General features: G+C 31.3%; 1 protein-coding gene across 2 annotated transcripts in view; it reads left to right on the top strand.

Annotated features, from left to right (window-relative positions):
- LOC149082608 (inactive dipeptidyl peptidase 10-like) overlaps positions 1-16,302 on the top strand; it is a 528,870-nt gene that overhangs the window by 184,290 nt on the left and 328,278 nt on the right. The window contains exon 1 of one of the 2 annotated variants that reach the window (XM_089235875.1): positions 13,322-13,698. The exons of the other annotated variant lie outside the window; for it this stretch is intronic. Coding sequence (XP_089092001.1) covers positions 13,663-13,698 — 36 coding nt within the window. The 5' untranslated portion in view covers positions 13,322-13,662. Of the gene's footprint in view, positions 1-13,321; positions 13,699-16,302 lie in introns of those variants that run through there. 2 annotated transcript variants of the gene reach the window in all.

Here is a 16,302-nt window from a genome sequence, read left to right as displayed (position 1 = left end):
AAATCGTGGATAAACCGCATTTTAATAACATGATGGTAATTATGACTAGAAATACAGTTTTTCATCTTACCTTTTTTTTGTAAGTTTCAACTTCTTCATTCCATTTTTCAGCGGTTTTAACTGCAATTGGGGAATTTGCCAACTTAAGACATTTTTGATGGCAATCAGAAACGTTCCATATTTTACCGTATTTTAGACCTCAGTTCCTCTTATTTATATGAATAAGATATGGCCCTCTGATCATTCGAATATTTTTTTGTGTGTTAAGTGGCAGCTTTTTATATATCTCCACCTTTCATTAATTTTTGAGTTATTAGCACATTTGTCGTGAATTGCAAATTTTGGCTACAACTAATGATATCGCGTACTTGAGATTTCAGTTTTTCGCATTTTCCTTGAAGAGGTATGGTGAATTTAAGTATAAAGGTATAATTTTTATTTGAACTCTTATGGATATTACTAATATCAATATTACAACCACTGAATAAATTGTCATTCAGTTGGAGTCAAATTATCAAGTCTGTCTGCGGACCACCTGTGCTTTCGTCGTACCATATCTGATCCGCGGACCACAGGTTGAGAAATGCTGGAATAATATATTGCAGCTCCCCCTGGCCATGTTTTACTCAATATTTTGCGCGAAGTCATTATAGGTGTTTAATAACATAAAAGATTTATAAAATATACATACAGGGTATCCTGTAAGTACTAGCACGGAATTTTTTTGTTGGCATCAGAAGAGACAGGGCACTAATTTTCTTATTGGAAGATAGGCACAGCGGGAACGTATGGAAATTTAGGTATTTTATTTTGCTACGCACATTTATTCTCAAAACTGGCACTAGGTAATTTTTGAATGAATTTTCGAGCATTTTTTGAATTGGAATCATACCTCTACGACGGACGGTTGATGACATAAAGACCGTGCTAGCATTTATAGGATACTCTGTATATGTTTCATAAAATGATGTTGCGAAAAAAACTTGATTGAAAAATTTACATATTTTTATTGGAATGGTCAGTCTATCAAATCATTATTAAAATGAGTCAAATCAAATTTGTTCAATTCAATTCAAATAAAAAAAAAATCCCAATGTGACCCTAAAACACTTTTTCAGTCTTCCAAGACAGCCCAGAGGACAAAAAGTCCAATATTTTTGGTCTTTGGGGCAATTTTACTAAGATGGGGCTGACAGTGGTTTAGCCCTGGGGCAAAGGACGATTCTCATGATTTTTTTTCTTCCTTCGCACTACGTATTCCCCATAGATTGGGCTTGAAAAACGGGATAGCCTAAGGGCCCTGTTGCAGGATGTGGGAGTCATGGGCTGTGGACACACTTCTTTTGTATATAAAGATTGGAGTCAAGTGATATCTTGTCACATTTATTGATTTTGCTAAGCTCCTTGTTGATTGGTGTCACCAAAAAAAAATGTTTTTTTGTATTTGGTGAGTGTTCGTGTGGCTTCGTCATCGGTGACTGCTTTTTTTGCGAGTCTGTCGTCTATTCCTGTGCTTTTGTGTGACTCGACCGTCATTCATTTGTGTTTTATTTCACACAATTACTCACAATTACGCAATTATCATTATCAATTCCACACATTTTATTGTGTGGCATCACCATAAGCTATTGATGAAGATTTTGTTATTTGATCTGATCACCAATTTGTGAAAGTTCTTTTTCTTGTCCCAGCTGCAATATTATATCATTGACAAGGTATTTAATTATGGTACATCAGGCAATTGAAATCAGAAAATGAAATGACATTGAACACAGCAGTGGAATCACTACAAATCTCTGATTACAGCCAATCGCAAACAATACATATCAGTATTTTAATAAATTATAATACTGATACAGTATAAAACAGTACATAATCAGTTATTATAATAAATTATAAACCATTCACTGTTGGTTATTTAAATTATCAACAAATAAAAAAAAAATCAAGAAAAATCCTACATGTACTGATTACAAAATTGAAATCCTGAGAGCAAAATATGTTTCTGCTTCGAAGCTGGGCGAGATCTTGGCAACAGCGGTTCAAGTCCGGCGGCAGAGTACTGGCGTTCAGAAAGCGAAAAAATATATGCAGTCGAATCCTATTATAACGAACTCCAAGAGACCGGAAAAATCACTTCGTTATAACGAAATTTCGTTATGAAGGAATTCCAGGTTTTTGCATTGTTCTTATGTGAACTTATCTGAGGGATTAGAAAAGATTTTCGCTATAACGGTGTTCGTTAAAACGGGATTCGACTGTACAAAAGATAATCTGAAGAGGAAAACTATTGTACCTTGACCACAGTAAAACCTGAAATAGTTTTGGCACTATTGAGCTGTTCCTTTTTTTTTTTTTTTGCAGTGCAAGAGATTAGAAATATACATGACCTTACTACTATACGTGGTTTAAGCTCTTTGTCTGCGGCATTGACAAACATTTTGCAAGTAGGCACGAAAAGTAAAAAAAATGTGTTCTTGTCTTTTCTGTGTTTCTTCTCAATGTTTTAAGTTTAGTGAATCATATTTAGTAATTATAATCTATGCATTTTCCTGATAAACCCTACCAAGTGCTCAATCATAAATGATTATGAAGAAAGTTATTAATGTTTTTTCACAAATAATAGAGTATCGTGTACCTTGAAACATTATAAAACTTGAAATTTTCTTAGTTCACGTTGGAATACTAAACTTACACTTATTTTTAATTTTTTTTATTGCTTTTAAATACAATTTATATCTTAAATTTCAGTTCAATACTTTCTTTTTGCTATATGAACTTAAAATATATCTATTTCTTCCATTCACCTTCGGTTATTTCCTAGTGAAATTTGTTGAAAAAAAAAAGTTAACAGTGTGGGATGAATCGACAAAAACTTTTATAGAGTGAATTTCATTAGTGGGAGAGGTGGAAAATATTTTATTGTTTATCTGTGCCGAATACAGAATGCAAGCCCATCTCCCATTTGAAAAAGGCTTGCCACAGAGAGCAACAGGCTTACAACGGTACAATTATCCAATCATTGCACTTCACTCTTAGTTGGGAAAATTGATGGCAGATGGTAGCACTACACATAACAAGCATTACATAGGAATAAACTTAACGTAGGTTCACAAAACACGTACACGCACAATCCAACATGCACCATTTTTTTGAAATTCCGCAGAAGAATGTGGAAGAGGTGCATGTGTGGTTTAGCAGTAGTGACTTACACAGCAAATATTGACATCATGGATATTGTATCTGGAATGAAATCACCTAGCATCAATGGACCTGACAGAACTCAAGATCTAGAAACATAATTCGGCTTTTTATAACTATAATGCAAATTAATTACGCATTTCATCTATATAAATACGTTCCTACCTCCATTGTTGTTACTTTAGTTTATATATATATATGTATATTTATAACGTCATTATATTTTGATATTTTTATTTCAATATGTGATTTATATTAAAAAATATTCATTACATACTTATTTACATCAGTTACATTTATTGTATATGATTTTTCTAGTAATATTTGTATTTTTTTTATTTTTATAAGTTTACCCGATTTCAAGGAACAACAATCCATGCTAAAAAGGACAAGATCATGTGTTGTACCTTGGAACATTTCGTCTTTTAAAAATCCATCTTTCAGGATTACAGTAACAAACATATGTAATTTAAAATTTATATGATGTTTAATACAGTATGTAGTTACTAAAAATGAATTTAGTGAAATTTCACAGTAAATAATTGACCGAGTTCCAAAATAAAATTAAGTTTGAAACTAATGTACCAAGATGTAAACAGTTTCCCCCTATATGTTTCGATTTAGTTTAGAAAAAAAAATACAGAGGTAGAGGAAAATATAGAAAGGAACATTTGATTGTTGTATTTTCAAAGTTGTGATTGACTCCATTTTTATGATTACAACCAATTTCAAATCAATACGTAATCAGTGACTACTACCAATTATAAACCGATAATTTGTATTTATTACTTAGGTTCTCGACACATATTTAACATACCATATTTGAAAAAAAAAAATCCGTGCTAGTATTTGGTAAATACTGAAATGCGAAAAACGAAAAAATACATAGAAAAAAAAAAAAAAAAAAAAAAAAAAAATAAATAAATATATATATATATATATATTATATATATATATTGTGTTAGATACAAAACAGGGAAAAGAAAAATTTAAAAAAAAGAGTAGTCTTTTTCTCTCTCTCTCTCATTTTTTTGCTGTAGGCATTGTCTGGTGGAAATCTTTCGCATTCCATTCAGAGTTTTTTTTTCTTTCTAAGGAAATAACTATAATTCCATTTCTTTTCGCCTTTTTTTTTTTCACTCCCATTTCGGGGATGAAGTCCAAAGACGATCGTTTTTCTTAATTTTCTCTGCAACATCAGAAACTCTCACAAAACATTTTCTTCTCTTTCTTACTTGTGTTTTTTTTTTCCCTTGTACACAAATAAGAAAAAAGTTGTCATTTTTTTTACGCTTCATATTTTTTTCTTCTTTGCACATGAAAGTAAAAAATGAATCAAGCTGGAAGTACAAAAATATTCCCGAAAAATTGTTCCCATGTTAGCATTTTTTTTTCCCCTTAAAGCATTAGGGATGGAGAGAAAATGACGGGGAAAAATGTTTTAGATAATTGTTTATCTCCAGGGCAATGAAATATTTTAATTAGTAAAGTTAAGAGAAGAATTCATTAGACTATTACTAGAAGCGTTAAATGTTTTTGATGTTCTTTTTTTTAAACCGAGAAGAAAAAATAATGTGTATATATAATACTTATATTTGTTTTCCTAAAAAAAAATAATGTATGAGCAATCGTTAAAAAAAAGATCAAATAACTAATTTTACACATGAATCAATTACAATTACCGCAATTGATGGTTAATATGGTCAGTGGAATATATTTTATTTATTTTACTGTAAAAAAAGGTGTTTGAAAAACATTATACACTATAACCATAAATATTTCCTATTGAATAACTTTAGGTAGAATTTCTGCAGCTTTGCATAAGTAAGGTGATCATGTGACCCGTATTTTCCAGGACATTCTCATTTTTTTCCGTAATTTTGGTTATCCCGTCTCCCGTACTTGTAACGAACGTGAATTCCAATTCTTTACTGAAATCAAGGACTAGTATTATTTTTTCTCACCCTGTTAATTACATAATGACAATTATGATTATAAATATAAATAATCATTTCATGTTTGTCATGTTCAACCGAGTTTTTTTTTTTTATGAACTTCATTTTTATTCACTACGACCTGCAGTACCGATTCATCTCCCGCCACTTGGCTTTTTTCCAGCGGCTTCTGTCATAGTTATAATCGACAATTTTTCTCACCGTTGACGTTGTTTTTTGGCTATAAATTAGTTATTTCTGGTATTTTTTCCGTATTTGGGATCCTAAAATTTCTGCATTTTTCTCTAGGAATATCATTAGCCTATATGCAAAACCACGCAATTTTGCAAAAAAGATGGAGACAGTTAGGCCGTATTTGCTCCTAACCTGAGCTTCTTTTCTACCATTTTTTTTTTCGTGTATGATTGTCTATACATACTTGTATGGCATATTTGGGTGACCCATGCGAATGGGTTTCAAACTTACTTTTGGAATATCTCAAAGTAAGAGTTTGGAGTATCTACGGCTTGAAAGCTCTGTAAAATGTCATCTTTTAGGAAGCATAGAGAAGTCTCTGACAAACATCCCCATCACACCCATGCTTTACGTTAGATAGAATAGTTAAAATCCCCTATTCATAATCAACTCAGAAAGACATGGTCTCATCTTCTACCATGCTGCACCAAGCTTTCGAACGGTTTTTTTTGCCTAAAAAATGTTTTAATCGAACTATTGTCTCAAAGTCCAACTTTTTTAGCATTTGCGGGAACAATATCTGTCTTCCTATAGAAGACAAAAAATATTGACAACGTGATGAGGACAAACAACTTTTTACAAAAAACTGACTATGTTTCGCACTCATGTGTGCCGTTATCAAGGTGGAGAAACAAAGCCGCGCGCGTCGTGTCCCAACGAAAAACATGGTCAGAATGAGGTAGTGTGTGGTGGTCAGAGTTGTTTGCTTCAGTTCAGTATTTTTTTTTTAATTCTCAATTTTGACGTCCTAGTTGTTGCCATCGGTTGTTAGTGATGACATATCTCCAGCTTAACGGGCCCTTCGAATATTATTCAAATGCTGTTTTTTTTAATGGATTCGTGATAGTACAATGGAATGGAGGACGTTGATTTTATGCGATTTACTAATTGTTCATGAAAAGCCTTTGTGTAGGTACACACAAAAAAATCTAGAAAAAATGGGGGGTTAGAACATTTTGGATCAACTTAGCTTCTGGAAAATCTAATTTGTGGTCTTCACTCCAGCAGTGTAAAGCTATTGTGGACCTACGGACTTCTTGATTTTTAACGTAGCTTCTATGTTCGCTTAATCTACATTTCAGAGAGCGTTTGATTTTACCGTTGTAGTCTTGGGGACAATCTGTGCACGAAATAAAATAAATGCCCTATTGCTTAGTTGGTTAGATGACATGTTTCGGGAGGGACGGGGGACGGGGGGCTAAGTCAAAAATTCTTGGGTGGCAAGTCGATGATCTGTGCTTGAAAACGACTGAGAATATGTTTGAGTTACGTAGAGAGAAATGGATTGAAAGGTATGGCAGCTATATCTTTAATAAAAAGTCCTCACTGTTATTGAAAGTGGTATCGGTTGTCGGTCTCATTGTTTTTCTGATGATGTTATTTATCATTCCCGTGTTAAACCCCCCCATCTATGGCATTAGAAATAATGAAGCTGAATTCATGATCAAATGAGTCACTGTTGGAGCACAATTCAAAACCTCTATGAACATACGACCGAAAAGCTGAAGCAACACATCAAATCACATCTTTGTTTCTCCACCCTGATAACGGCACTCATGAGTGCTGAAACATGCGTCTGTGTTTTGTAAATAGTTATTTGTCCTGATCTCACGTTGGCAATACTTTTGGTTTTCTTTAGTTTCGGGATAGTTTTCATAGTTCGGGCTATAGTTTCATTTTGATTAATCTTTTTTTTTTTCACCTCACACCGGTCAAATCGTCATGAGGCAGTTTACTCCGAATGAGTTGGGTTGAAAAACTTTTTAGGGTAAAACCATGCTATATTTCCGCTCTCATCTTGAAGTACGGACTTTAGACGAGGGCATATTCAGAAGGTTTCATCTATCGGTGTTTACCTTAAGTCTGATAGAGAAAGAACTTTGATTTGAAAATTATTAGGATCGAATACGCGGACCTGACAGCAGCTTCTACGTTGGTAGTCGATCATTTTATCATTACGCCACTCGCACCCCAGTAATATTTGTCGACTAATGTCAATCTATGTCTTTGTTGATACTCAGAACGCGTTGAGACTGCATGAATAAAATATTTTGGAGAAAAGCAAGGAAAAAATAATAATAATTGATGAGCCCTCAGATTTGATCAAGAGACCGGGGGGCTGAAAAATAAAGGCACTCTGACTTCATTACGGTAATCTGAATGTTTTTTTTTTTACCTTTAATTGTAAGACACGATAATTGTAATTCATTAATGAATGAATTAATTAAATAATCGAGTTTTATTCGTGTTTAATCTAATTGAACGAATTAAGTGTACTGGGAAGTGAAACTATTTTGTTTTGTTAATCTTTTAAAAAACATACTGAAGTGTAACACAGAAACGAGAAAGAAAAGGGTTTTATAAACAATTCGACTTGAAAAATTTATGTGAAAAACATAGTTATACCCGTTCTTCCTTTTATACAAAAAAAAAAAAAGAAGCGTTAAAATAATTACAGGATATGCATCTTTTCGGTGGCTTTCTCTAATAAAATAACGAAGATATTCGTATTGATGATTTGATGCGTTGTGAGCAGAGAAAAACAACTTTCTCTATTCGTATCGAAAGGTTGCTATATATGAGAAAAACATAATTTTTATAGATACAATCACTCAATAAATCAATTAATTTAATAACTATTAATATAATAATCATCACTAAAGTAATGTGTATTTTTACGTACATTATTAGTATAATATGCGCACACAGGTTTTTTACGAGCATCATTTGACAACACATTCGAAAGTACAAGAACTGAAATGCCGAATGTCTATAATGCCATCATACTTACACATGTCCAAGAACTCATGTTGTCCGCATCATATAAAGAGCAACATGGTTTTGGTGTTCCCATTATCACTCTTTAACAATTCTAATTAATGTAAAAAATATTTAGCATGTAATCATGTTAATGCACATCACACTGCAAAGAAAGTAACGACATATTAAAAAAAAACGTGGTGTTAGTGCACAATTTATCAGTGTAAATTTAACCTTCTAACTGTAGCTTAAAACATAATAGCTAACTATTACTAAAAACTCATTCAGATATGACAGCATTGAAGAGTAGAAATAAATTTCAACGTTTGAAAATCAAAATTTTATTGACGCTTTATATTTACGATCTTAAAACATAAAAAGTCGTATTCATACGATTAAGAATATTTTTATCCGTCAATTCAATTTTGATGTGGAAAAATTTGGTAACAAAGGAATGCATTTACGGGACCATAATCCCAAATTTAATTCAAGTGATTTGATTATCATAATATGAAAAACTGACATTTTTCTTTCGTACGAGGCTATATCAACTTGACATGTAAATTGGCAACGTTTACCTTATTGAATAAAATACTTTCATAATGAAAGAAAAGAAACCATAAACTGAAAAGTTCTTGTTTTTTTCTGAAAATATCCAGAATTAAAAAGAAAATGCTTAATTTTTCAAAAGAAATCCCTCAGAATGACTTCATAATGTTTTTATCCGTCAATTCACTTTTGATATTATAGGCTTCACATTTGACCTTACAGATACAATTTCGACGCCTTTTCCATTTTATTGAGGCACGTAGGGAAGTCATTTTTCATTCAGGATGATTGGCACATTCGATGGCACCGTTATGTGGCGCTGTCTAGTCACGTTCTCTGATCCCAGAAAAAAAAAAAAAAAATCTAATAAAAAAAGAAGACAACGATTGGGATTACATTTGGGCAAAAAAGATGAGAATAAATCGGACATGTTTTGAGGATGCTTCTTTGAAGATTTTTGAGTCGAAGTACTAGAAGCCATTTCTAGTTATATTTCAGATGCACGACTCGGGTGCCTTTTCCTTATCCTAAGGTTTTTTCGTTCTCTTTCCATATTCGACGTCTAGGAAAGTCTTCCATCACGACAAACTCGTTTTTAGAGTTCTGCTTCTTAGAGATACCAGAGTGGAATACATAAAGAAATATGAAAAAGAAATGATATGACTTTTCTCTTATGCTGTTTGTTCACTTACGGCTATCTCGCGAGTTTTGCCGACTGACTTCAAGGAAGTTTTATGTAAACATCTATTATAAGAAGCTTAAGGTTGAATCTGTCTTGTCCTGTTTAGTTCTTGATGCTGGATTCAGGAAGAGAGAAATTTTTAAATAAAGGAAACTTTATATATACGTTAGGAAGGATAAGGAAATTTTGCGTCAAAATAAATTATTCAAGCTAAGTGAAATCTCAAGTATTATATAAAACACGTGGCGCGAGATTGAGTTTATATTAACCAAGTATCTAACAATATTTGTGAATGACTACTTGCTTCATTTACGTGAGCGAAAATGAATTATATTACTTGAATTTGAGTAATCTATACCAATGTTTTTCACTCGCTGGTCCGGGGAGCGGTGCCTGTATGTGAAACATTTGGCTAAATTCACGTCTTTTACTCATTTGACAGCCTTTGCATACAGTAAGTGCGGATATAATAAATAAGATAGTTTCCATTCATATACGTACACTGTTTTTGCATGTTTTGATGGTCCGCAAATTATTTCTTCTATTTTTTGAAAGTCCTCAAAATACTTATGTTGTTTATGTACCTTTTTCCGGTCCAAAATTTTTTTTCTCCTAATTGTGCAAATAATTTTTTTGTATTTATGTGTTTTTTTCAGTCCGAAATTTTTTCTTCCTATTTATTAATCTATTTTTTTTGTCTGTCAGAATATTTTCCTCTTATTTATTTATTAATTTTTTGCTAATCCGCAGATTATTTCTCTCATTTCGGCCAGTCCACGAAATTTTGCAACGATTTTCACCGATCCGCAGTTGTCAATAAGTTGAAGAACATTTGATCTATACATAATTTTATTGTGTTTGTTTCGGCACAGAATGAGTGTCATTATCAGCTAAAAGGGTAGATAACATACTAATAAAATCTATCATAAGATGTCGTTTTTTCAGGGCTCTATCAGGACGAGCTTGAAACTTCTCTACAGGCTGCTAAATGGACAGAATGACAGTCAGTTGGACATTAACGTCTGATTTTACCAAAATTACCAAAACGTACGACAGAATTTTTAACTTGCAACACTCATTTTCATGGGTTTTAGCGTTAAGAAGCCTGGTATAATTTTAAGGATTAATTTAATTTCAATAATTTCACCTTTAATTGAGGTGACACGGATAGTTAGTTGTTTAACATTAAATGATTTTTTTACAAATATAAAAGTAGTGATATACTCTAAAAAGATGAGAGCTGCGATGGTGGTTTATTTATAAATCTGTGATTTTTTGTAATAAAGCCGCGGCATCTATAGTTTTAAAATTCAGTTTGTGTTCTTGTGGGTAATTCAAAGACGCGGTTTTTTGAAAACAAATGCAAACAGGCTACCCTGTCAGAATGGTCTCATCACAACGATCAGCAGAATCGCAACAGCATAATGCATTCATTAGAAAAAAAGTGGTTAAAATTTATCACTTTAACTTGTGATTGTGCATAGTGCCCAAGCGTCATTGGTAAATTTGATAAATTTCCTTAAATTAATCACTTTTACCGGAGAATATGCATAATAACATTCTAAGAATGCTAACATATGCGAAATTCTAAAGCTCAATAAATGTTTATTCTAATATGAAAACAATTCTAGGTATTTACGGATTCAGTTAATCAACAAATGAGAATCGCGCAAAATTCAAAATTATAATTAATATCTCTGGCTGTTAAAATTCTGTAATCCATATTATTAAACAAATGATAGTGAAACTTATAAGAAGTTGATTTTTTTTCTAATAGGAAAAATTTCAACATAAGTATAAAGGCAGTCAGAATGATCTATAAAATATTTATGAGAAACTATTTCCTGATCTCATTACGAGATAAATATGGAGAAGTCACCGAACCCGATCAGATTTATAATTCATGAAAACATATTTTTCTTCATGAGTAGAAGAATGTCTAAAGCAAATAATAAGTAATAAACAAATAATAATAACTCGATCACACGCAATAGTTTTCGGAAAAATGGAAAAATAGAACAAACTTTACTATATTTATTAAGAAAGATCTTTCTAGCGTTACTCTGGAATCTATGTATATTGCTTTTTTAGTAGAAATTTTGCAATATTTTGTTATCATTTTTAATTTGTTTTCGAAGATCGAAGCAAAGTTCTTCCTCTATTTCTTTTAATCATTATATTATTTTTCTCTTTATTAATTTTTTTTATCAACTTTTAATTTTTTATAATTTTTTAACCAATTCTCACTTTTTTATCAATTTTTAATTTTATTCCGTAAACAAAATTCAACCATTATACTTTCATAATAAAAGTTCATTTTTCTCCCTTTCTCTTACTCTAACTTCTTCCTCTGTTAAATAAATGCCAAAATGCATTCAATAACTTGAAAACTGTATGGAAATATTATTGAGGATTCAAATTATATCACATTTCGTGGATATTTACCTCTTCAGAAAAATTCTTACGTGATAAGAGAATTACCGGCAATTTTTTATGACTTTATTTCCACCGGTCTATTTCTTTACTGTATTAATCATCTACATAATAAATAGTTATGTAGTTCTTCTATATATAAATCTATAAATATATGTATTTATTATAGATTTTATCAATATGAGATTCTTATTCATTAAATTGAAAACAAAAATATCCCTTTTAGGAATTTTAAAATTTGTGAATCTACAATGAATGTGCATAATGAACAAATAATAGAAAAACCAATAATTTTCATTTAGTCGTTAGCTATAATATCCGGTGCTTGCCCAGGATATGCGGTGATTACTGAAATCACCGCATTACTAAAAGTCAATTGAAAAGTCCATTAAAATAATATAAACTTATGTGCAAAGAAAAGCAGTAACTTGTTTTCCTCTTCTATGTTTAAAGAAAATCCGCCAAGAAACGTAGGACTACTGGACGGGCCGGACTATTGAGATTCTACTGCATGTATATACAAAATTTGTGGACACACAAACAGAAAATAAATTTTATATATATTTAATTAAATTTTTCATTTATGAAAAAGCTTAAATGTTTAAAAGATATTCATACGAGAAATATTTTTTGCGTTTACCACCCAATAAATACGGACTGAAAATAACATTTTTGAATTCATAGTTTGATTTTACCAATACAATTAAACTTTCTTTTAAATGACATTAAATTTTTTTTAAAAATTAAATTAATTTTTAGATTATTTTTAAATTAAATTTATTTTTTAATTATATAATTTTATCTTATAAAATTTGTTTTTAATTGAATTTTATTTCGTTTGTTCAAATTTAAATTAGTTTAATTTTTTAAATTGAATTAAATTAATAAAAACATGTTCTTTTGATAATATAAATCATTTTTCACTGATATGTAATTTGATCAGACGCAAGAGTTTCCGGAAAACTGAATAGCCTACATGAGACTATAAATATTTATCGAATTCATTAGCAAGTATGTTTCTAAATTTATGTCTAACTATAAATGATTTCCTGAGTAGAAAACCGAATGTTTTCTGTTCATATTGCAGATTTTTCATAAGAACGCAAAGGGTTTCAGAATTCTAAATCATTCCATTCGTATATACTAAATCAAATTAACAAGCCACTGAATACTACATAGAATTTTCGATGAATTATACAGAAGCACGTACGAGTATTATAAATATTCCATTGTTCTCCATTGAAAACGTTCCACCACGCAAATTAAATCACCGTGCACGTGTGTAATTGAAAAATGGAATTTACAAATAAAAATAAAAACAATCGCGAGATGTGATTTTCGCAGAGAAGGGCGCCGCCGCTTCAGTGGCGATATCTGGCGCGGCCTCGCGCTCTCCAGTTCTAGTTACGGGAGGTGGAAAATCCTGTAATCGTTCCAGACATGCAGGTTTTGGCGAGTTTCCCCCGAAACCGCCAGAATGAATTAAAGGTATAGGGAAAAGACCTTGTACAACAGCGGAACACACACCAGTTTCCGCTCGGGGACCACACAAACTCATGAAAAAAAAACCTAAAAAAAAGCAAACAGGGATATCAGTCCAAATATTATTACCTATTGGGTCCAACAAAAATTGTGTACGTGTGCCGGATAAATGTGCAAAAAAATTAAATATTTATACGTTATTTTGCATCGTGTATACAGCGTGTGATATGCATAGGTGAAAAGTTCACGAAAGCAGTCGGTTGCTTTTTGTTTTCGATTTTTTTTCCGCGCTAAAGGGTTGATTTCAATTTTATGTGGAAAATTTTTGATAATTACTGTTATTAAACCGATCGCTATAATTGGAAGATGGCCGAACCTGGAGCTGATCCTTTCGATGATGAGGTAAGTTCATTCTTTCACGATTTTCGTTTAGCAGTGGAATTTCTCTGGAAAAGCCGGCGTTTTCCTCTTTTTTTCAAACTATTAATGGCATCTGCGCCGCATACGTCACAAGAGCCGCAAGGAAACCCATACTGTTGCGAGATGAGACGCGGTCAATGCGGTTGGTTTCCCGCTCGAACAGTATTACAAGCTTATAAATCGCCATTTGGATAATTAATTTAGAACGTTAAGCAATAAAATGAGTATTACTTCATCCAATAACATAGACGATGTTCAGAAAAATTGAATTTATATCGAATCAAATCAAATTTATTCATTTTCAACATACAGACATTCAACATTAATTTTGTGAAACATATTTATCATCTAGAGCCTATGATGCCTGTACGGATGATTGAAAATTTACATGATAATTAATAAATAAAATAAAAAGAATACGACACATGAACAGAAACATTAAAAAAAGACGCATACAAAATAAACGATACAAAATTATCAATGCCAAATGAAAAACGTAATGATAAAAATTAACAACGTAAGAACATAACACAAAACACACAATTCTGAATGAATGACGAGAAATGTAAAGTGCATTAAATAAAACATATACATGGGGAAAATGAAACTGCACGTACATAGACAACACAAACAAGAACAATTCATTTTTAATTAAAAAATATACATAATTAAAGTGGCAAAGCTAAAGTGAAAAAATATTGCTTCTCCTAAAAGTCAAAATAATTGTTGTCTACATCATCTATTGAAATGAACAATTTTAATAATGAATTATTCAATGCCGCGTGTGTGGCCATATTTTGTATTACTAGTGCTAATGAATTATATAATTTCGGAGCTAAATGATAAAAATGTTTACGAAAGACTTCTTTTCCAAAAGTAGGAATACGGTAAATCATATGAGGTCTTCGCTCGGATAGATTATCATTATTTTTTAATACAGATACAAGGCCACAACAGACAAAATGCCCAACGAGGTGGCTGAAAGAAAGGTACCCATAGCAAGTAGGGATATCATACATTACTAGAATTTTTGAATTGCAAGAGCCTTTATTACGGTTTAAGAAAATAATTATTCGAAAAAGAGCATTGTATGGCGCAAAGGAAGTAGATTAAAATTTCTAAAAATTTTAAAACAATGAGACACTGACCTGAATTCAAAATTTTGTTAACTCTTTCTTTGGATTGAAAATAAAAGGCAATAAATTAGTTTTATGATCACCATCCCCATATAATTGTACCATAATTTAAAAGTGAATAAAGCCGTGCATAATACAGGTCTTTTATAAAATTTGCGGAAACTTTCTTATCTATATAATAAAAATTATATAAAACAAAACGTTTTTTTTAAGTAATTCATGAGCATGGGATTTCCATTTTAAATTGCTGTCTACATTTAAACCCAAGTATTTAATATTATTTATTTCTTGAATTGAATCGCAATATGTTACGGTAAATGTGATAAACGCGGTTATTATGAATACTTACCAATCGCCGTAGTAAGTTTAATAAATTTATCTCTTTTGCCACAGAATATGCATAATGCCCAAGTGTTGTTGGTAAATTTCATAAATACCAATAATATATCATTTTTACTAGAATTTATGCATAATGATCAAGTGCCGTTTGTAAATTTGATAAATACTTAAATTTAATCGCATTTATGTGTGATTTTGCGTAATACCCTAGTGTAATTGGTGAATTTGATAAATTTGAAAAAAATTTACAAATGAGTCTATTATATGTGAGTTAAACAGTCGGACCCCGCTATAAAGATAACAAAAATTACGATCATACCCCGATATAATGATAACAAATTTTGTAAACGTACCCCGGTGTAATGACAACGAAGTTAACGATCGCACCCTAATATAATAGTAACAAATATCGCACCACGATATTATGATACATTACATGTAAGAATTATCATTTATAGTATATAATATAGTACGATTTATCATGTTTAATAACGACGCGACGTTTGGGTATTATGCGCAATTTCCGGTAAAAGTAATAATTTTTTGGTACTTATTAAATTTGTCAACGACGCTTTAGTACTACGCATAATCGCTAATAGTGATAAATTTAGTGAAACGACACTTGGGTTCTATGCATAAACGAAGGTAAAAGTGATTTATTTAGGGAAATTTATCAAACTTACCAAAATTCTTGATAAATATGCATAATACCGTTGTCGTGTATAATAACCACATTTATCATATTTACCGTGACAGATATAACGATTGCTGTAAATTTATCCATGGAGTTATTTCTTACATTTACTTTAGGAAACTATCCACGAGAAATTGAAACGAAAATTTTCATTAAATACTGCTCAGTCTGTGTATTGTAAAAAATTAAATACTGTAATCAAAACTTGTTTAAGACATTTTTTGCCTGAGATCCGTATATCAGTGTATACCATATTATAAATATAGTTTCTCAATATATTCACAGTGCTCATAAGAAATTCTTTTGACGTATCGGTTACTATAGATTTATTCTCTATAAAGTTATCTTTAATTCTTTTTAAGGAAATATCTATCAGGGAAAAAGATGATTGTAAGATGATTGGTAGTTACTTGGTAT

Source organism: Pholcus phalangioides, unplaced genomic scaffold, assembly GCF_987345545.1.
Source record: "Pholcus phalangioides strain wild (caught in Gottingen) unplaced genomic scaffold, Ppha-v1.0 ptg000009l_1, whole genome shotgun sequence".
Lineage (NCBI taxonomy): Eukaryota > Metazoa > Arthropoda > Arachnida > Araneae > Pholcidae > Pholcus > Pholcus phalangioides.
This window is presented reverse-complemented; position numbering and strand designations above follow the sequence as displayed.